The following is a 21761-nucleotide window of genomic DNA, read 5'->3' as shown; positions in this document are numbered from 1 at the left end:
AGACTTTACTGTAGTATCAACTCACCCTGCCTAACCGAGTTTTTAAGGTAGTACTACCTTGTGCAGAGATAAGGGCACTTGCAAGTACCTTGATGTTGACAATCATGTCACACTTTAATTTCCATTTCCCAACTGTGTTAGTTATGAGCAGATGGCAACAATCAGAGCAATTTTCAAAAGCTAACAATTCCCATGCCACACAACATCTCACCAACTGTATTACTCAGATGTGTTTGAGAGTACTATACTGTGGTGCACAATTCAAACTGGCATCTTGCCGGTAAAGAGTGCAAACACACCTGAGTGGTGTCGAAGACAAGTGTGGCAGAAAACTCATCTTGGCTGAGATAATTAGCACCACAACAGTCAGCATTCTCAGGTTGTGGTTTGGAACACCTCAGGGAGAGCAGACTGTTGATTGGAGAAAATGGCTGCAATCCTCGATTATCTTCTATCAAGTCTGGGTGTCATCCTCGATAGCTCACTTTCCTTTCACTCCCATATTAATAACATTACTCGGTCTGCTTATTTCCACCTCCGTAATATTAACCGTCTCCGTCCCTCGCTCACCCCTCACTCCGCTGCTATCCTTATCCACAGTCTTGTCACCTCCCGCATCGATTATTGCAACGCACTCCTCTTCGGTGTCAATCAGAAATTTATCCATAAACTCCAACTCGTCCAAAATTCTTCAGCCCGGATCATCACCAAAACACCCTCCTTTCACCACATCACCCCTGTACTCCAGCAACTCCACTGGCTACCGGTTAAACATCGTATCGAATTCAAAATACTTCTGTTTACTTTCAAAGCCATCCATAACCTTGCTCCTCCCTATCTTTCTGACCTGCTTCAAATCTCTGTTCCCTCTCGGTCCCTCAGATCCTCATCCTCCCTTCACCTCTATGTGCCCTCTGCCCGTCTCACCACGATGGGATGCAGAGCTTTCAGCCGCTCTGCTCCCAAACTCTGGAATTCACTCCCACCCAACATCCGTAATATTGACTCCCTCCCTATTTTCAAGGCTCATCTCAAAACCCATTTGTTTAAAATTGCTTTCAATGTCTAATTCTCTCTATTTTATTATTTATCATTTTACTTATGGTTTTATTGTTATGTGCTGTGTTCTATTGTTTTTATTGTGAAGTGTCCTTGGGTGTTTTGAAAGGCGCTTGAAATAAAATGTATTATTATTATTATCAGCCTTTAGAGCCTGCTGATGTCGTGTCTCACTTCACTGTAATTATTTCAAAGGCAAGCGCTTGACAAATGTCATTTTATACATTTGGAGGTCTATTTGCAAAGCCTCCTGTAAATTATTGTAACGGGTGAAACCAACTAGCACGAGCATCATCATCGTGTTTTGCTTCTGCTCACCACACCTGCTTTGACAGTCCCTTCCTAAACGTCCAAACAAAGACCATATACCACGTTTCAAAAATGGTAAACAGCTGTTGCGGGACATCAATTCCTTGCATTCAAGCATGAAGCAAGCCACACAACCAAATTTGTTTGAAAAAAAAAAAACAAGACCACATCTGCGGATTGTTCGAGTCCATGCCGGAATGTGTTTGTGTGTATGGTTTCACACTTCAAGTGATAACACTTACTTTCATGGTAGGGTAATTTATTGACCCATGTTCCCAAATGCGGTAGTATTGATCATGATCAAACCTTTCAAGCATGAAATGCACTAAACCGGGGAAGTGTTTGGTGGACATAAGGAAGACCACAGATTACGTTAACGTTCTTTCAGGTCCCAATACAAGAGGTCCAAATGTGTTTGAGGTCAAGGAAGCAACGCTGTTTAAAGGCATGGTCAAGGCGCTGAATGTAAAATTATCATGATGTGACCTCATTCGTCTGGACGAATTCACAGCAGTGCCATATTGCACTCTTTGTCAGTAGAGGTTAAATTGAATGAATGAATTTGTGAAAAAGAATGGTGGATTTATAATTGTCACTTCATGACACAGAGGCAACATCAACTGGTGGCCATCTTTGTGGTATTTAAGAAAAAAAAACATGGTATGAGCACTTTAATCCCCATAGCAAATAAATACACACAAAAACAATGATTGCTAATGTACACAATATATCGTAGTGTTCATATTTTTCTCACCAATAACCTTTTAGTTGCATTGGTTAACTTTTTGGGGTAACTGATGCCGTTTGAGACGCTAATTTTAAACATTTCAACTTTTCAGACTGCATGAGTAATTGTTGGCTATTTTAAAGTAGAAAGTTGTCAATCAATCAATGGAGGGGTTCTTTGAGTTAAAAATTTTGCTCTGGAGTAATAATGAATAATGTCATTTCATTTCACCTTCTTGTCTCCCCCTCTTATTGTTCCCACAAAAGAGGCAGAAATACCTGTCTATCAGAGAGAACAAAGCGACATAACGGAGGCCCGCGAAGCACAACGTTAATAATAAACTGATGAGAAATTCATTACGGTGGCAAATACAAAAAGGCTCTCTTCAATAAGAGACCCATATATTTTAATGAGAGTGATGCCTCTGTGTTTTCATTAGGCGGCCGAGTCTCAAAATCCGAGGACAGGACCTGAGAGAAGAATGCCATTAAGCCTGGGATATTAAACGAGTGGCAAAGCAATCAATACGTTCCTACACAAGTGGAGAACCGACCAGCCCGCCATCTGGGATCACCTTGCTGTCTTGTCGAATTCAGTGTGAACTTTCCTTTGTTTTCCTTCCTACGCACCAAAACACTTCTCCATTTTGAGAGCTTGGCTTTTTGTGTGAAAAGTTTTACATGCTAATAACACCACTGTCAAAAACAGTTGCTGTTCATATAATGCTATAAAAAAACATTGATTGAATTCCAGATGAAAAATGTGCACCAACTCTGTCCATCGAACGGTCGCCATCGAGGGAAACGTTATGTACATCAGGCCAATTTTTGACCTTCTTTAATTGCTGTGGCGACGGTGATGGAAGAGCAGTGAGATGCACCACAGTTGCCAGAGAATCAGTACAAGTGTGTTGTAAAATGTGTCATTAAAAAAATGAATGGAAGCTATTGCAGAGAAAATAAAGAGGCACGAATCTGCTCTGTAGAGAAATCTTTTCACACAAAGACCAGGAGACTTTAGTCCGCAATTAGATTCCATTCCACTCACATTAGCCATGCAAAGAAAAAAAAACACAGTAAAACCACTAATACATGCTGAAATGCACATCGTCCAACCAAACACCACTTAAAGACCAGGTGAATGAACAAACTAAAATAAAAAAAATAGAAATCATTCAATATCAAAGCTGAATGAGAGACCGATATATTTTTGAACGCTCAACACAACATGCTTTTCAGCTATATAATAGGGGGGAAATATGCCACACATGCTTTTAAAGTGTAAACAAAAAAGTACAGATCCCAGTGAGTAAAGACTTAGGTTTATCGAGATTGAGCTTGATCTTTTTTTTAAATGACTTAGTGAACTAACTGATCGCTTCACCCAAAATTAGCCACTAACTAGCAAAAAAAATGATTGGAACGGTCAACAGCCGAACAGATGGATGGGTAAAAATTACAGGGGTTTGACCTAAGGGGGAGAAAGGGAGCAAGTGGATCACACTAATGTGGACCAATAATCTTTCTCAGAGTCATTAGTTAGTATGACCAATGCCATTTTAATGAGATAACATCTGGAACAAAGAAAGCTAATAAGCAGACAGCTGCTACGCAATACCGGCTTATTACAGAACATACTGCAATGTTAAATATTGCTGCAGTCATTTTTGGTACAGGATTTGGACGCCAAAGTACAACACGTTGAATATTTGATACACTTTGTCTTTGAACTACCGGTAATTGTGTCATTGACAAAGCGTTGAAAAAGAGTTTGGGTCAAGACAGTTTATTTATTTTTGCATCATGTCGAACAGATGACAATGTCATCGAAACGTTCCCCATACACACAAACATGTAAATTCCCTCCCTGCACGTGATCTCTTGCATTCATTTTAACGATGGCTGTGTTTCGTTTGTGAACATTGCAACCAACGTTCAAGATCGTGAAGATTCAATATCAGCCTTGGTATTGCTCGAAGCAATCTAAATCCATCCCTTGGAGCGAAAAAGTCAGAGCGCCATCTGAAGAACCAAGTGACAAGTGAACAAATCAAGTTTTCAGTCTTTGGATTAGCAGTTGCCTTAAGTCACAGCATGGTTCTTTCCTTTCTTCGCTGTGTGGAATACGATTTTGATCGGAAGGTGCCCTTATTTTTTATGATGTATCGTAACCTAATATGTTGTCAGGACATTTATGAATGATATAAAACAAATCCCAATTTTGGTTCCCCTTCATGTGTCAATTAGAGCTTGTCTTAACTCACTGTGTATGCCAATGTGACCAATAAGTGAACACTTTCACATGAGTTTGTTCAGACATATCAAAATGAGGGAAAAACAGGACACATGTAATGATAGACTGATATATCAATTGGGAAATGTTTTTCAATGTAAAATTCCATTTAATCAATGAGACTTTTGTGTCATTTGATAATTGCTTTAGATAAATGAATGTGTAACAATATCACATTTTCTCGTGTCTGTAAACTAATGGCAACACAAGTGGTGCTCAGCTGAAAAACCGAAGGTAAGTGGGTCCATTTGAACAGAATTGTACCCAAAAAAAGTTCTACCTTAGAATACCAGCTGAGTATAGAAGCATGATCTAATTAGTTCCGTGCTTAGAAATAGGTAATAATGAAGAGTCGCGTCAAAGATAATAGCATAATAGTGTTTGTACAAGTCTTTGGTGATCATGGGAAAATATAATTACAACGAACAAAGAACACTGTGTGGTCCGACATAAAAAATTAGTACCATATAATGGGGAAGCGGACGAGATGAAAATCCTTTCAGGAGTTCGAATCAGTGGAACTCCATAAATGACATGCATACAAAGTCGTGTCCACTGTACTTCATTAGGTGGTCTTTCAAATCGCTTTCATTTTCAATGTTCAAATGAATGCGTTCAGATCATGGGTGGAACGGTGTTGCAGATGGTTAGCGGGTCTGCCTCACAGCGGAGGGATTTGGCACACTGATGCCAAGGATCTAAGTTGAGGTTTAGGAAGGAGCCTCTTTTTGACAGGCACCCTCCCAAATACAAAAGTCGAGATTTTGCTGCCATCTTGGACATGCTGTATGTAGGTCATAAATCCTTCAGGTGGCATACATTTTTCACGTCATTGAAGAAAGACAACACTTGGTTTTTCAGTGTTTCCAGCAGTAATTTGAACACCCCCACCCAAAAGCTGTTTAGTGTGTGTAACCCCAGGAAAGTGTATTATTGTGGATACTGAGGGAATGAGAAAGTAATATTATCAGCTTTGAGTACAGCATTATTCCTTGGAGAGTGCAACCACAACAACGAAAAGGCTCCCAACTAACAGCAATTGCTTGAAAATAATGGAATTCATCCATGGTTGTTGTGCTGGTTCAGAAATGCAAAAAGTGAGAATAGGGTTCGTACAAGAGATGGGGCTCAACTGTTACTGCTGGCCACATGCAACTCTGTGACACGCGTGCACAGCCGTTGTAATCCAGGTCGTCAGTGAAACTAAAAGTTTAGACGCATTTTAGTCAAAGTCAAAGTCAGCTTTATTGTCAAATATGCTAATATGCATGACATACAGCACAGAAATAATGCAAAATTAAGTTGCATTTAATGGCACCACAACACTGACTAAAGGGGTATCCAAAAAGGAAATGTGGGTGATTCGTGTACTATTTCAGAAATTGGGTCAGTCGTGCCTGGTTAATTGCTAGTTTTAGCACACACACAGATTGCGGTGTGTGTTCGATGTAACATTCGAACACAATGTCGTGCTAGGTGTAAATAACATATTTTAGGGTCCAGTGTGGATTACGGGGGCATTTGACATCAATAAATAGTCCGATGTGAGACTGGCCAAAACATTATGGTCTGCTCGTTTTTTGGGGGGGATTTGACCTCGACCAATGGTCAAATGTGTTTGATTCAAGGCCAACGCAGGTGTCTCTCATCCAATCAGCATTAACAACATCAGATCTCAAGACCACTCAGGACATAAAGAGACTGGCCGGCCATCTCGACATGATTGGATGTCACCTGGCATGGTGCGTCTGTGGCTATCATCAAGGGCACCGTCATTAAGACCACTATAGATCGACCATCAAATCAACTTCTGCAATATGCCGTAATTGTCTACATTTGTGCTATGACAAATTCATTAAATTTAATGTTTGGTGAATAAATTGGCATTTTTTTCATCGAGCATTTTGTCTTTTAGAATAAATGGGTAGTTTTGGACATGTGTGAGTAACAAATTTTAATTTTTAATTATTTTTGTTTTCCAGTGTTTCGGCAGTGTTAACAAACTGTGCATAATGTCACAGTGTCTTACAAAATTATGGCCTCCTTTGGATAAAACAGTACTTAAGACTAACATTAGAATTCTTTGCTAAAATGCAGGTGGAAAGGGTGTGAAACCAATGAATGATGAAAAAAATAAGAATGACCTCTTTGCACACCCTGAATGGAGCTGAATTTACAACATAACATTCATTCCTCCTTTGTTAATCTACAGCAGGGATGGCTCGCTGGTGGTTCGTGGCCCGCATCCACACTGAGAGGCCTCACATGATTTGCTTAGGCTCCGTGTGATATCATGGATGACAACATTTTCACCTTAAAGTTATGCATGTCTGCAATTGGCTGGCAACTGGTTCAGCGTGTCCCCCGCCTACTGCTCAAAGACAGCTGGGATTGGCTCCAGCACCCCCAGTGATGATAAGGCGGTCAGGAAAATGAATGCATGAGTTATGTTAACTCCCATATTTTCCCAAAAAGTTAGGATAGAAGTTAGCTTGAATTTCGACTTGAACAATCCACACTTTCCGAACATCCACAGCATATTGATGTAATGTGTAAATGATGCAAAAAGTTGCCTTTGTGGTAAGTATACAGTAAGGACCAGAGCAAATTGTGCCGATCCTCTCGTTATTTGAGCATAACGGATGCACTGTTAGCAAGGGATTAGGCCTATTTATCTTTGTAGGTCAGTCCAATAAAAAATTCAAGCATGATTGCATAAAAGGGGTGTTCGATTAGACATGTAATGTCGATTGCAGGTAAGGCAAACAAGAGTTTCTTTTCTGGCCCTGGTGGAAAAGAGGAAGTATTCAAAGGAAAATGTCAAATGGACCCAGAAGAGGTTGCCTGTCGAGCAATGTTGTGAATGTGACAGGGGAAACATGATTAATCTCGTCTTTAAATTTCCCATGCAGCAGGGAAGAAGCATTGATCAGACAACACTGAAATATTCTGAATGCCATTGAGTCATTTTAAAGTGATTCTCCTGTTTTGAGCAACACACACAGCCACATCTTCGGCAAGGAGAAACTCATTAGGTCAATTCCATAGCAACAACTGGCATTCAGCGTTTGTGAGCCCCGTGGTCAATTCAATGAACGCCTATTGCCACCAAGTGCTGGTTATCAGTACTGCAAGATCAGTTAATGATGTACAAAACGGATGTCGAGAGCCACTTTTTACTCACTTATTTCAGAATTATCATGGCTGTGATTCAGGACATACACTAAATCCGGGCATTGGCATGCAACAGAGTCATTTTTTTACACCTAACACTAAATGACAGGTGCTAAATAAGTTACAGGCAATATTGAACAACGAATCTATCAGCAAATTATCTGAAAACCACAAGCCAAATGCCGATGAATTTGGGACGTGGTGTCAAACACAATCAAAAACCGAATAGAATAATCTTCAATGCATGTTCAACCTGTATTTAATTGAATAATATATTTGATGCTCAAACTAAGACTAAAATATATTTCACAAATAGGAAACAATGTTTGAATTATCAACAAGTACGTGTCTACAAAGCTATTCTTTAACTTTTGCCTCTTCACAGTAATGATCCTCTGATTTTTATTCTTAAAAAAATCTGACGGATTGTCTATTGTGTTTAACCAATAGGACAATTACAAATGTCTGCTTTCATTTGAGAAAACAATGACTACACCGGAATCACTTTCAAAAAGTTTGCTGACTTTGTCAGTCACTCTAATTTGATTGCTGTTAATCTATTTAGTTGTTTATTCTAATCATGAAGCAATACAAAATAAACCACTGGTGACAGCAAATTATTTCACCATGTACATTAACTCTAAATGTGTTGAAATAATACTCAATTAATTGATTCAAAAGATATTTGATAGTGACAGCCCCAAATTAAAAACACTGCCTGTGCACCTTGCATCTAGCTTGGCTGCTTCCCCTTTAGTAAGATTCTGTATCATTGTGTACAACATATTGTGTATTTTGTTTGCTCCAGTACTCTGCTAAAAACACAACATACCATCAGTCGTGTCTTTGAATGCGACAACATCAGTGTTCCTTGAGCAATCAGGTGAAGCTGGCTGTTATCTACTTTTCTGTGAGCATTCATGGTAATGCTGTCAAAGCAGAAAGTATTCATGATCGTCATGGCCTTAAATTTTCAGCAACATTGTTATTGGGCTCCTGTAGAGCTGATCATTTAAATCTAAAACGTTTGGCATTTTTTATGACCTAAAACACGCATTGTGTCGGTTAATTGTGAGGGTTATAAAAAGCAGCAGGGCTAAAGCATTGTGCTGTGGAACAATGTTGCCTCATACCACAATGAACTGCACTTTGTCGTTTTGTTGAACGCTTGCTTTATCAAGGCAGACAGAAATGTCATCAAGACCACCCTGCCGCCTGCTTAGCCCGTTTAAATCTGACATACTAGGATGCATCTCATCGAAAAGACCGAAATTCAGTTGCAAATTTGATTGAGCGCAGCAAATAGTGTATTAATTATACACAGATGCCACAGGTGATACCGAAAAGCTAAAGAGGCAAATCAAGAATTTGAGAGAGGCCGCCAACCATAAAACATGTGGAGACAGAATTTCACAGCTGTGTGAACAGTTAAAGCAGATGCGATGGGATGTGCTCGTGGGTGCATACAGAGAGGCGGGCTGTAAAAATATGCTATAAACTTTATAGAGCCTAATGCGGCCCTGCAGCACCCTCCTGCAGGGCTGCATGTCGACAGCCACGCTTACCGTGTAACGAAACTGTGGGAGAGAGACGTGCACCTGAGAGCATAGCCGCTATTCACAGCCTGCATCCGTGATACGTCGAAAACACATCAAATTCACATATCGGCTGTTATGGGAATCACATTTTTCGTATGCCGCCTTTTCATAAACCACTCAATCAAACACTCTCCTATAGCTGAAGTCACGACGTAACAGGCACATTTGTTGGACCTGCACGGAGGAATAACAAATGACACAGACACAATCATTAGGCGGGTACACACACACAAGCGTAAATAGAATCGAAAGCACTGGCAGAGACATAGTTCATACTTATATTGGTGCGATGTGACCACTTCAGATTTTTATGATCCCCTCAACACCAAGAGAGATGGTTCAACTGATGGAATACCAGCAATTGTCTCTACAGGATGTGTAAAAAGATACATTGTATAACACAGACAGAACCAGGGAAGTGACACAAAAATGACACCAAAAAGTTGAACTGCAGTCGACAAGTAGCGCTCCTAATTGGGCTCATGACAGAAAAAGGTAGAGCAGCACTGTTAACTGTGAACCGTGTTCAAACTATGTTGGGAAAGCGTCTGTGTAAGCTCTCAGTCATACAGGAGTGGTCCATCGATGAAAAGGTTTCTTCGGGTGTCATTTGTACTTCTTTGAAGGTATCGGACGTTTCACTTCTTATCCAAGAGGCAAAGTTATATATATATATATATATATATATATTAGGCAGCGAATGGCTCGCTGCCTAATGTAAAGGTACAGTGCTTGCCCAATGAAAGATAGGCCTTTCTGAGGTATGTATTTAAAAAGTTGAGACAAATAACGTTGTTGCAGAAATTACACTGTATTTGATTTTTTTAAGGGTTTAAAACGCAAAATAAATATAGCGTATTTTCCAGTGCAAGGCGCACCCAAAAACCCTTTTCTGCAAAAGTTGACCCTGCACCTTGTACGTAGGTGTGTCTTATATGTGAAGTAATAACAGGTCACGCAACTACTATCAGCAGATAACGATTACATGTTCCCACTGTATAAGAAGCAGTGCGTAACACTTATGTGGTGTGTCTTATATTTGGAAAACCTATAGATATTTATATCCCCGTGACTCTGATGAGGATTAAGCGGTCTGGAAAATGGAGGGATGGGTAAATATGAAATATTTGGAAAACATTTTTCATTCTTTGAAGGTGCGCCTATAGTGCTGTGCGCCTTATATTTGGAAAAAGTTTGAAAATACACCATTTATTGGGGTGTGTCTTATAAATGGTATATAAATTAAATCAATGAGAAAAGAGTCAATTTGCCTTGATTCGGTCTTTGCAAGTTACCATATTCGGGACGACTGAGAATCTCAACAGAAATGAAGGTTTTATCAAGGTAATTTTTTGCGAAGCTTGAGGGTTTTTTTTCCTTGATATTGTGGCAATTACACGAATAGACTCACGGGAAAGCTGCTTATTTCAAAGTAGAAATAATTATTTCTAAAAATCAAACAATCTTAGGGCATTTATTTTAATGGTAATGATTATATCGAACGGCATACTATCGGGTTCACATTTTCTTATTTGTTCATATAAACATTTGGGAGAGAAGCATCCATTTTTTTGTGAAACTTTGCTTTGTACAGCAGGACTTGGTCTCAACCACACTGTGGTTTTCATATACCACAAACGTTTTTTTTTTCATTTACCACTGGTGTGTGACTAAGCTAGATGTGGGATCGATAAATATGTCGATGCCACTGATACGGCTTTGGGGATGGATTATGCCCACATGGAGAAGGTAAAGGTGAGCTATATCGGTCCATTTAAACAGCAGAAACCTTGTAAATTGGTTTGAACCTGAAAAAAAATCAAATTCCATTGTATTTTTTTTCTCTTGATATCCTATCGGACTACTGAGACGCACAAATCTGAACTGTGTCAATTGAACCATGCGTTTTAAGGTTCAATCTGTGTGGGCCAAGTTGGAGGCTAACTCATCCGTTTCCACATTTACAACAATAGTCTGACCTCGAAACTCAACAATATTGAATATTGCACTATTAGATGAAGTAAGGTCTGCTTTTAAGCAAAGTAACCATGTCATACCCTTACAAAACATGTTTCCTTGATCTTGATTCAAAACAGAATTGATGCGGCACACTGGCAAAGGCCAAGCGGAGCCCCACAATTGATTCATTTTGCATTGAGGTTCTTTTAAAGGACCAAGGACACGTGCAACATCAAATATGATCAACGCTCAGCCACTTGTTTAATAGCTTGCCTGCAATGAGACAAAAATGTTTTGGACTTGCCATATTGTTTTCTTTTTTTAAGATATATTAGCCCACGTTGTTCATTGATAAGCATTTGATATGTGTTGAATAGCCAGATTTTGAATCATAACCATGTCAGGATTATTTTGATACTTAACACTAAACAGTAGTCTGGCTGTTACGACTGCGTTTTGGGTTGGGTCATTGATCGAGGAAAAAGTTTCTTCAGTTGTCATCTGCACTGCTTTGTAGGTGTCTGACGTTTCGCTCCTCATCCAAAGAGCTTCGTCAGCAAACTCAAGTTGTGCTTGTACCAGCACTTTTCCTTGATGGAACACTCCTGTACGACTGAGAGTTGACACAGATGTGTTGGTTCATTGATGTTACTAAGGTTACCTTAATTGTGTCATTAAGATTAAGCATGGCCTTACATTCATGTATCTAAGCTCGATTAATCATATCAGAGTCCGGCACGCCGGACTCTGCTATGATTAAAGTCTGTACAGTAGCAGGGCCTAAACTACCAGTAAAACTTTAGTTTGCTGACGAAGTTTCTTGGAGAAGAAGCGAAACGTCCGACACCTTCAAAGAAGTACAGATGACGGCTGAAGGAACCTTTTCATCGATAAGCTCGATTAACTCTGTGATATGTGAGATTTTTATAAGTATAAAATAAATTTTATAAGTCAGGATTTTTCTCCATGTCCTGCTCTCCTTTATTACTTTGAATTTTTTGGGATAAAGACTTTTTTTTCCTCAAGTCTGTGTACTGTCTGCTTCTGGGTTCAAATTCTACTCCACACACAGCGAACAAACCTCCATGTTCTTGTCCTCTGTGAGAATTATGTCACGCTCATCTCATCTCAGCAGTGTGCCATCTGAGCTTGTCAATGGGAATGCCCAGGGAGGGAAGTCTGCTTCCAAAGCAACACCACAGGATTCTAATGGATTGCTCCAAACTGACCTTTGACTTGTAATGTAAATGTCGGTAATCATTGCGGGGGCTAATGCTGTAAAAAGCATCAAGACGGTCAGCAGGTAACTGTGCTGCTCTGCCGAAGCAGATGAAACTGGTTCCAACACCCGCAGATGTGTTGTTTAAGATGAGCAGGCATTGTATGTTCTCTGTATTCTGCACATCCGTCGCTCAATCTTGAGGTGGAAAGAGCATTTGAGACTTAGAAATGTTGCACATTTGCACGCTGGTCAAACTGGATTTGATCCAATTTACTCGGTTCTCTATTCCTAGCTCATTCTATAGCGGGAGAGCAGGGAATGTCAGAGAGATTTCATGCCTGAGACAGAGGAGTTAGACTTGCACGTTCCCCACAGACAATCTGAGCCAGCTGTCTCCCTACAGCATAAGTGAGAGTGCTCCATCCCAATGACACACCCTGACAGCGTGAAATAGGAATCTGCCAGCAAAGCAGGAAGTTAACTGTGACCAACCACCAACTAACCAGGCTAAGCAAAGCGTCCACCTGCTCTTGTGGGCCTATTTTAGAATGCCAACACCCGGTTTTAACTAGAGTAATGTGGTGAGGCTGCAACATGTGTCATCTGCACAATCAATTGCCTCATGCATCATCTGTGATATTCATATATCGCTCCTTTAGAACCAAATGGAATTGTGGCTGTGGAGTGGTCGCACGTCAGTCAACCACATTTATTTTGGAAACCCAAATTTGTATTTACCTGAGTGACGCTGCTTTCATATGAAAACCTCATGGTAATGCTGCAAAGGGTGATTATTCACAACCCGTAAGAAGTCTTCACACTTTAATTCATCTGAAGAGACTCTTAAACCTTGTCCCGTGCTGCCGTTTTGGGTGGCAATAAAGTCCAGTGCGGAGTGGTGCCTCTTGGTTTCACAAAGGCAATTTGAAGACCTGTTTAAGGCCAGTCAGATCAAATTGTGTACAAAATATGGCCATTAAGAGAGGGTGGTGTTTATTTGCTTTAGAAACAAAAATATCTTCAAATTCTAATCACTATTTTCCCTTTGTCCCTAATTGTCCCTTGTCTGGGATTTTACATCCATCCGTCTATGCATCGCCAAAATTGCAGGCATGCTGCAGCCTATCCCAACTGTCTCCAAGCAATAGGTGGAGTACACCCTGAACTGGTTACCAGACAATCACACAAAGACAAACAACCACTCACAGTCACAACCACACCTAGAGAATATTTTAGAGCGTTCAATCACCCTACCATGATAGTTTTTGGAATGTGGAAGGAAACTGAGTTACCGGGAGAAAATCCCGGTAGGTATGGGGATCACATGCAAACTCTATCCAGAAATTAAGTACATGACCTCCCCACGATGATGGAGATGTGCGAACCAGTCAAATACTGTGCCTGCCCCCATGAAATGGGTACTTCTGCACTGTGAAGTCGACATGCTAACCACTGGACTACCAGGGCGCCCATGTTTTTTAAATGTGAAATTTAAATTTGTTGTTTGCAATCAATACTATATAGACGAGTATGCTTTGTGGTGGATAAAAGCATTGTTTCCCATAAACATGTTATGGTAATACCACAAGAAAAACGTGTCCCCTAACCCAAAATTACAAAACTTTGAAAAGGAAAAAAATATGCTAAATGTGGCTTATAAAACAAAAACAAACAAAAACAATATATTACCATGCTTGAATACATTAATTTCCTTCAACAGACAAATAATGTCCCTCTTTCTATGTGAATTACAGTGATACCTCGCCTTACGAACGCCTTGGCTAATGAACTTTTTGTCTTACGAATGATAAATTCATGAGAATTTAATCTTGGCATACAAACAATTTTTCGGGATACACACGGAGCGTCACAATGAGTGATGTGTCGTTCGCGAACGAGCCCGTTCTCCTAACAAGGAAATGGCAGCGGTCTATTTTTTGTCCTTTATTCCCCGCCTCCAGTCTTCGGTTAAAACAGCACGTGATTGGTCAAGATTGCAGCAGTGAGGGGAGGAGGTACAGAACCACAGAGCTGCCAATAAAAATAGATAGGCAGCTGACAGAGAAAGATTAAGAAAATGGATAGAAAACACTGTGAAATTTGGAATTGTTTCAACTTTATTGATAGATCAAAGGCAGAGTGTAGACTGCAAGGTTAAAATATGGCACTAATCAGGCTCCACAAATAACCGGCACAAGCTATCTGTACACTTGATGCAAAAAGCTATAAACCCAGCTAAATAGAACACAATTGATGAGGATCTAGGTAAAATTATCGTAGAGAAAGCACAGCAACTTCACTGGGAACCAATTAATTTCGTAAGACAAGGTATCACTGCACCTTATATCAGTAAGAATAGTATTGATAGAATCTACATGTGACATTCCTTGCAGCACTATTAAAGGCATTCCCATTCATTTCCAAAAAGTCGTCTGGAATGATTGTCTTATTCCATTTACTCAACACAATATGACCATTGCCATTGAAAGGAGAGTAAATTTGTTCTTATCAATACAAGCGCAGCCAAGACCCCTCTCTTCCCCCAGGCAATAAATAAACACAAAAGAACACTTGGACAAAGGATGGAGAAACTGCAATCAATAAAGGAATGACGATGTGAAATGGTTTAAAAGGGGCGTTTTGTCTGAGAGCATGGACTGAGCAAAGGTTGTGGGACCGTGCCCTGTGCAACCTTGTCTGTAGTAATGTTAAGTAAGTAGAAAAATGCTTCACACTACGAAAAAAAAGCCAATGAAATGTCAATAAAGTGTACGACCAGACATGTTATTGATGTTTGCGTTATTGTTCCTGGAAACACAAAAAAAAAATTCTCAAGCAAACAAAAATACCAAAATTGCACCGAAGTGGATGAATAAGTAATGTCATTTCAGGTGGAGAATTAAAGAACCATGCAATCAATCACAAGACCTTCCACAACAATATGTACAAAGCACTAAAAAACAAAGAGCAACAAATAATTGTATTAAATGAATGATAACAGTCAATCCCGCTGTACGTCTGTGTAAGCTCTGTCGTACAGGAGTGGTCCATCGATGAAAACGTTTCTTCAGCCGTCATCTGTACTTTTTTTTTTTACAGATGATGGCTAAAGAATACTTTTCATCAATCCTGCTGTGTTTGTCCCTACAGTATAAGGATGTGCATTTGATGTTTTAATATCAATTTTAAAAGGGCTACAATTGTCATGCTGTCTGCCGCCAATTGGTCAAATCCCATCGTCAACATAGGTATTTTCACAATATGCATTGGGTCAAGACAGAAATAGATACTAAAGTCAAATAGAAATATTGGACTACTTACCGCAACTTTGCTCCCAGTTATCTGCATGCAGCATTCAGCGGAGAAGGTTAATGTGCAAAAAGACACAAACAGCACAGTCAAAAGTAGGCCAGACAATTGCACGTAGAGGTAATGACCGTTAACTTGTGCGATATAACCAATTGTCCATCAAACATGACACAGTTAACACTCTTCATGAATATAATATTTGACAATAGGACTATTTTGCGATGACAAGCACAAATACAAGAAAACACTTGTTTGGCAGTTCTAAATTTCCAGATGTTTCAGGTGTTAGTTAATCAAACAAGCAGCTGCCGAAAATATGCGTCATGCAAATTTCAGTTTCTCCCTGTTGTATGTACTCATTATATGGCAACAACTGTGGAAATGATGAGTTCAGCTTTTCAGATGATCTGTTCAAATGTACCGATCCATTAGTTAAAATGAATGGCGGAGGGTGCTGCTGGCCAATGTTTGACATTGGGTATCAAACTAGCCAAAAAATGATTGCCTTCATGCCTCCTCGGCATGGTGGCCACCATTTCTCCTAAAATCAGCTACATCCTGAGTTGAGCAAATCATTCAATCATAGGCCTAAACTTAAATGATGAATGAATATAATCGGTTTAGTGTTTTTTTTTTTTGTTTATGAAAAAAAAAACAATTTAGGGCTTAATTTTTGTTATTCATTACAAGTCAAAAGCAAAACGAATGTCATCACGTGTCCATCAATTATGTGGCTCGGGTATTGTGCCACTGATCACATAAAACCCTCTTTCCAAAAATATTTAGTCACGAAAGTCCATTTTGAGTTGGGTAGGTTTGATCTCCAAAATATTCTGCTAAATTGCTCGACTTAGTGTAACACGTGTTGCCACAACGAGTCCCATGATATCAAGGTGTGCAATTCACACCCATTTGGTGTGCGGAAGCTACCATCATTCTTCTCGGGTGCAACGGCGTGCAGCAACATATCATGCAAGGTCTTGGCTACCCATTTCACATCAATATCTAATAATGATTATGACAGTGCCAATCATGTGGTGTAACATAAAGGCCAACGGTCAGATCTTGATCTACTCCTTTCCTACTTTGACCGTTTGGTGTGGTGCATGTCTCAAGATTTTGATGTGATGTGAGACCTGAAAAAAGAAAAACAAAACTATTGAAAAATGACGTCTGTGTAAGCTCTCAGTCGTACAGGAGTGGTCCATCGATGAGAAGGTTTCTTCAGCCGTCATCTGTACAAAAGTGAAGGTTTCGGACGTTTCGCCTCCTATCCAAGAGGCTTCGTCAGCGAACTAAAGTCTGACTGGTCGTATCGGCCCCATTTATATATCCCTAATGTCCAGACATGGTGGCGCCGGACACAGCTATGATAGGTCCCTACTCTCAGGTTGGGGGGGCAGAGGACCCCTCCCTGTGGCCCCACTGATTGTTCCTACATTCCTGACTAACGACTGGCCTATTGCCCCCACTCGCCCCGGTATCACCTTATCAGCATAACGACCCTCATCAGCATTGCGAAAGTTGCCTAACCTGTTTTGCCTAAGCAGGCTATTGTATGAACGATCCAAATTGAACCTCACCCCACCAGACCGGTTTAATGAAGGATTTTGTTGTTTTATAAGAATCGCTTCTTTTACCCCCCTTTCAAACCATCTATGTTCTTTCGCTAAGATTTTAACCTCATTGTCGTCAAATGAGTGTTTGCTAGCTTTTAGGTGCAAATGTACTGCCGATTGAGGTCCACTTATATTATCCCTGCGATGTTGATAAAGTATTTTTTTTGAGAATTTGTTGAGTCTCCCCAATGTACTGCTCTTTACAATTTTCATTCTTACAATGTATGGATGTTACAATGCCCGAAGACAGCTGAGATAGGCTCCAGCACCCCCTGCGACCCTAATGAGGAATAAGCGGTACGGAAAATGAGATGAGATGAGATGAGATGAGACAATGTATGGAATAAACTACATTACTTTGTTTTTCATTTGGTAGCCTATCTTTTGGATGCACTCATTTTTGCCTTAACGTGTTTATCGGTTTGAAATAAGTAGGAATTTTATGTTGCCAAAGGACTCTTTGGCAACATTTGTACAGATGACGGCTGAAGAAACCTTCTCATCTATTGAAAAATGAGCTTTGTCATAATTGGCAAAATGTGGCAGACAAACAAACACACGGAGTGAATTTTTCCGGGCTGTATTCTATGTCCAGCGATGTTCCACCAGACAATTACATTCCAATAAAGACCTTCCCTTTATTGCATCTGAAGAAATGCATATTGATTATATTTCATCGAATAACAGGCACTTCTTAAGTACCATCCCTTTTGCCATTTACTGCAGTCCTCTTGCTCTTTTAATTTCTCTCTTGCTCTTGCTCTTTTAATTTCTCTCTTCTCCCTGTCCTCCTGCCGCCTCACATGGCTTTACAGCTGCCGCAAAGTCCATTTTACGCAAGCCGCCACCTAGTATGTGACACTGCTTTTTCATCAGTATTTGTACCCAACAGTCTACATAATGCAATTTAACACACATGCATTATTTATGCTGACTCAACCATGCTGTATGTTGATTAGAAACGTTTCCACAGTTGATGCCACACAAATTAAAAAAAAAATGGAGAATGATATTAAGGAAGCTCCTCTAATAAGCAGACAATCTATTGAGATTTCACAAAGGGAGGGAGGAGCTTGAAGAGTAGAGTCCAACATGTAAGTAATTATGTGCACCACAGTACAATATTTTATGAGGGATGGACAGATTGGTATTAAAAAAGGAACTTTAAAGGACAACCGACACCATTTGTTTGTTTCCTAACTGACAACAGAAAAACTGACATCTAAAACACCCAAAGCACGCAGGCTGATATTTTTAGTCAAATGCAAAACACCAATGAAAATGACTCAAAGTGTCCCAAAACTGCCACAAAATGAGCTCGAAACTGGGGAGATTCAGAAAGTTCCACCCCCTTGTTCGTGACGACACGCCAGGATACGCCTTCACAAACTGCTTTGCTCCAGAATCAAAACAATGGCTTCAGAGAGTTCAGATTCGGAAAAGAAAGTTCAAGAAAATGTTTATTGTGGCCAAATTATTTTAAATATGCTAAATTGATCTACCCTGCTTACTTGGTGAGGATAAAGAGGTCTGTAAAATGAATGAATGAATGAACTGATCGAATAGGATGCACTCTCTATGCAAAAGTTAAAAGGTTTTGTGTGACTTCATAGTTTTTTCTACTTTTATGTTATATTTTACCCCCCCCCCCCCCCAGGAAATTCTGGTTTAATCCCAAATTGTACAGCTTCAACCTGATTGATAGGCACCGCCGGGTGTGACTGTTGAACAAAATACCTAATATCTGAGTGCAACTGCAATAAGAAATGTGGACATTTCTCTCAACAAGACCCTCCCAGCAAGCATTGGAAGAGGAGCAGAGTATGAATCAAATATGAAAGTAGTCAGGAGACAAATACAATCTCAGAGAAAGGAGTTAGCGGGGTTACAGGAAATGTTGCAGTTGAAATAGGGTTGGTGAATTTTACAAAGGCAGGAGGTAATGAAAGCAAGTGAAGGACAACATGTTCATGCAAAGCTGATGGTCAAGGTTGGACATGCTGCTGCAAACAGAGCAGGATTCTTGTCTGTGGAAATACCGCTTATATTCAAATGGGTCAGTGTGCAATTTCTCCCATGAGAAAAAAAGCAATTCCTTTCGGTTGGTGGGTGTTATTTGCAAGAAGATCCTGCGGAGAAGTGCGCAGCGTTTCTCAATTTTGCCTGGTGATAGAGAGGTAGCCCTTCATGATGGGGAGAAAGGAATAAATATTGCTTTGACATGGAAAGACAGTTTTCCTTGGGTGAAAAAATAATCTGTCTTTTACCACATTGGATCACATTTCGGACAATGTTCATGGACACTATGCTATTCAGGTCATTTTACACACTTGTACGGTACAAAAATTGTACAACTGAGAAAATCTGTATTCATTTTATGTCTGTGGACAGATGTATACCTCCCCCTCAATGCGTTTTAACTTTGTTTACCCTGGGTGAATAGTTGAAGCCAAATCAATACAGAGGCGGTATTTTTTTTTTTTAATGAAAATTGACATTTGGGAAAATATTATATATCTGTTAGTTACACCAATAAAAAAGAGGCAGATTCAATCTGGACTTTGAAAAAGCCATCAACAACTGAGAGGAAAATGCAAAGATCGAAAGGCCCAAACCCGAGTTGCAATTTCGTGAGGCAAATAAAAACAGCAAGCACCACAGCAAAACACACACCAGCGTTCCTGCATGAATCATTTGGTCTACATTTCCACAAGCAATATTTACTCCAAAATGCCTAACGGGGTTTATTTGTTGTCACAGGATGTTAAACATTCTTACCATCAGAGAGTTATTACAATAATTTCAATAGATGTGACATCATTTCATTCATCATCTTGCCAGGACTTTTGGCCTGAAATAAAGGTTGTTTAGTGACAAAATCTGCTTATTTTAATGCTATTTATTGAAGTGGAGAGATAACTATGTTTATTTCATTCAGAGCAAAGTTATAATTTAGAAACTTTTATTGGGCCAATTTGAATATTATTTATTTCACTGTTGATTTATCCCACCCACCACCTTTTTTAACCCAAACCCAACCTGTCCCATTGCTCCATTTAAGAGAACAGAGTTAGAGCAGCACTAGAAGAAAGACTTCACTTTTTATTGCCACAGGGTACCCACCAGTGGCACTCAATTATATGTCAACACTGACGTTCAACCATCCCCATCACCTTTTAATACAAGCAATAGTGAGGTGCTGGGAGACATGACGTTTTGTTCTCTTGTCTTTTGACTACAGACATTGTATTAGTCATTTAAATAAAATATCATTGCTCACAAAGCATAATGGGCCCGTTGAGGAATTTCATCATCTCGGAAAAAAATCATCATTATCAATAATGCCGTTTAATTACCACAACAATGAGGAGCCAAATAACTGATGATGCTTCGCCGTTTCAGGGAGCTTGCAATGGGAGAATAAAAAGCTTGCAAAGGGAGAATAAAAATAATCAGTCTTCAGTAGATGATTGTTGTCACGCCACTAAGATTATGTTTTTTTGGGTGTTTTTTTTTTTAATACATTAAGCAAAAATAGTCTTGCCAAGGTCATTTTTAGATTCAATGACAGATTAGTGAAATTGAAAAATGATGTTCAACATATCATATAATTTACCAAAAGTGAAAAATGCATTGCACTTTGAAGGAGAAATGCATTAACAAAAAAATTGGGAAACAAAAATATGGATGTGTGCAACATCTGGGGCGACCTCATGCCTATGTTGAACAAAAATAGCAGTACCGTTCTCTTTGGTTTCCGTTTTGATTCTACTCGGAATACAAGGCTGCATCTAAACCGTAAATAATATGAAGATTCAACGTGAGCACAACTCAGTTTAATCATTCCACTGTGACGTGGTCCGAAGTTTAGTCGGATGTGACATGTTTATCGGCAAATATATTGACGGCATGAAGCTCTTTAGTAACAATCCATAAAATTACTGCAGCAAATTTCAAAACCAAAGATTTCAAAGTGCGGGAGGGAAATTAGCTGCTTTGTTGTCTGGAAAATAAAAAAAATAATAATAAAAATAGTTTTATATATATTTTTTCAGGCATTTTCATTTGATTTGTTTTGGTAATGAGACAGCATTTTATTTTCAGTTTCTTTTCTGTTAGCTATTTTGTTTTCATTTTCATTGACTACAATAACCTTGCTATCAACTGAGGCAAAATGTCCTTGTAGCTTATAAGTTTTTTCCTCTTGGGGGAGAAACCATCAATTTGAGGAAGGCAGAGTGATGTTGAATAGCTTCATCTGGCAACTACTTGGGCCAAAGCAATTATTAAAGAAGAATTAATTTTAATCAAGTATTCAGGATGAAATAAATAAACACAAACACTGTAGAATTAAATGGCAAAACATACGGGTTCCGTGATGTCTAAAATGCAAGATAAAATTTCCACTAATGATTTGTTTTCACAGTTTTTGACCTTTTTTTTAATTGCAAGATTGCTGTTGCATACATTTGCACCTTTTTACCAAACAATAG

General features: G+C 39.4%; 1 protein-coding gene across 8 annotated transcripts in view; it reads right to left on the bottom strand.

Annotated features, from left to right (window-relative positions):
* The window catches only part of diaph2 (diaphanous related formin 2), a 371573-nt gene that overhangs the window by 326275 nt on the left and 23537 nt on the right, over positions 1-21761 (bottom strand). For 7 of the 8 annotated variants that reach the window (XM_089022057.1, XM_089022075.1, XM_089022097.1 and 4 more), the window contains one exon: positions 15662-15682. The exons of the other annotated variant lie outside the window; for it this stretch is intronic. In XM_089022057.1, coding sequence (XP_088878183.1) covers positions 15662-15682 — 21 coding nt within the window. The remainder of the gene's footprint in view (positions 1-15661; positions 15683-21761) is intronic. 8 annotated transcript variants of the gene reach the window in all.

This window comes from Hippocampus bargibanti, linkage group LG02 (assembly GCF_051943395.1).
Source record: "Hippocampus bargibanti isolate YZ-2025 linkage group LG02, ASM5194339v1, whole genome shotgun sequence".
NCBI lineage: Eukaryota > Metazoa > Chordata > Actinopteri > Syngnathiformes > Syngnathidae > Hippocampus > Hippocampus bargibanti.
The sequence above is the reverse complement of the archived record's forward strand: the minus strand, read 5'-3'. Positions and strand labels throughout refer to the sequence as shown.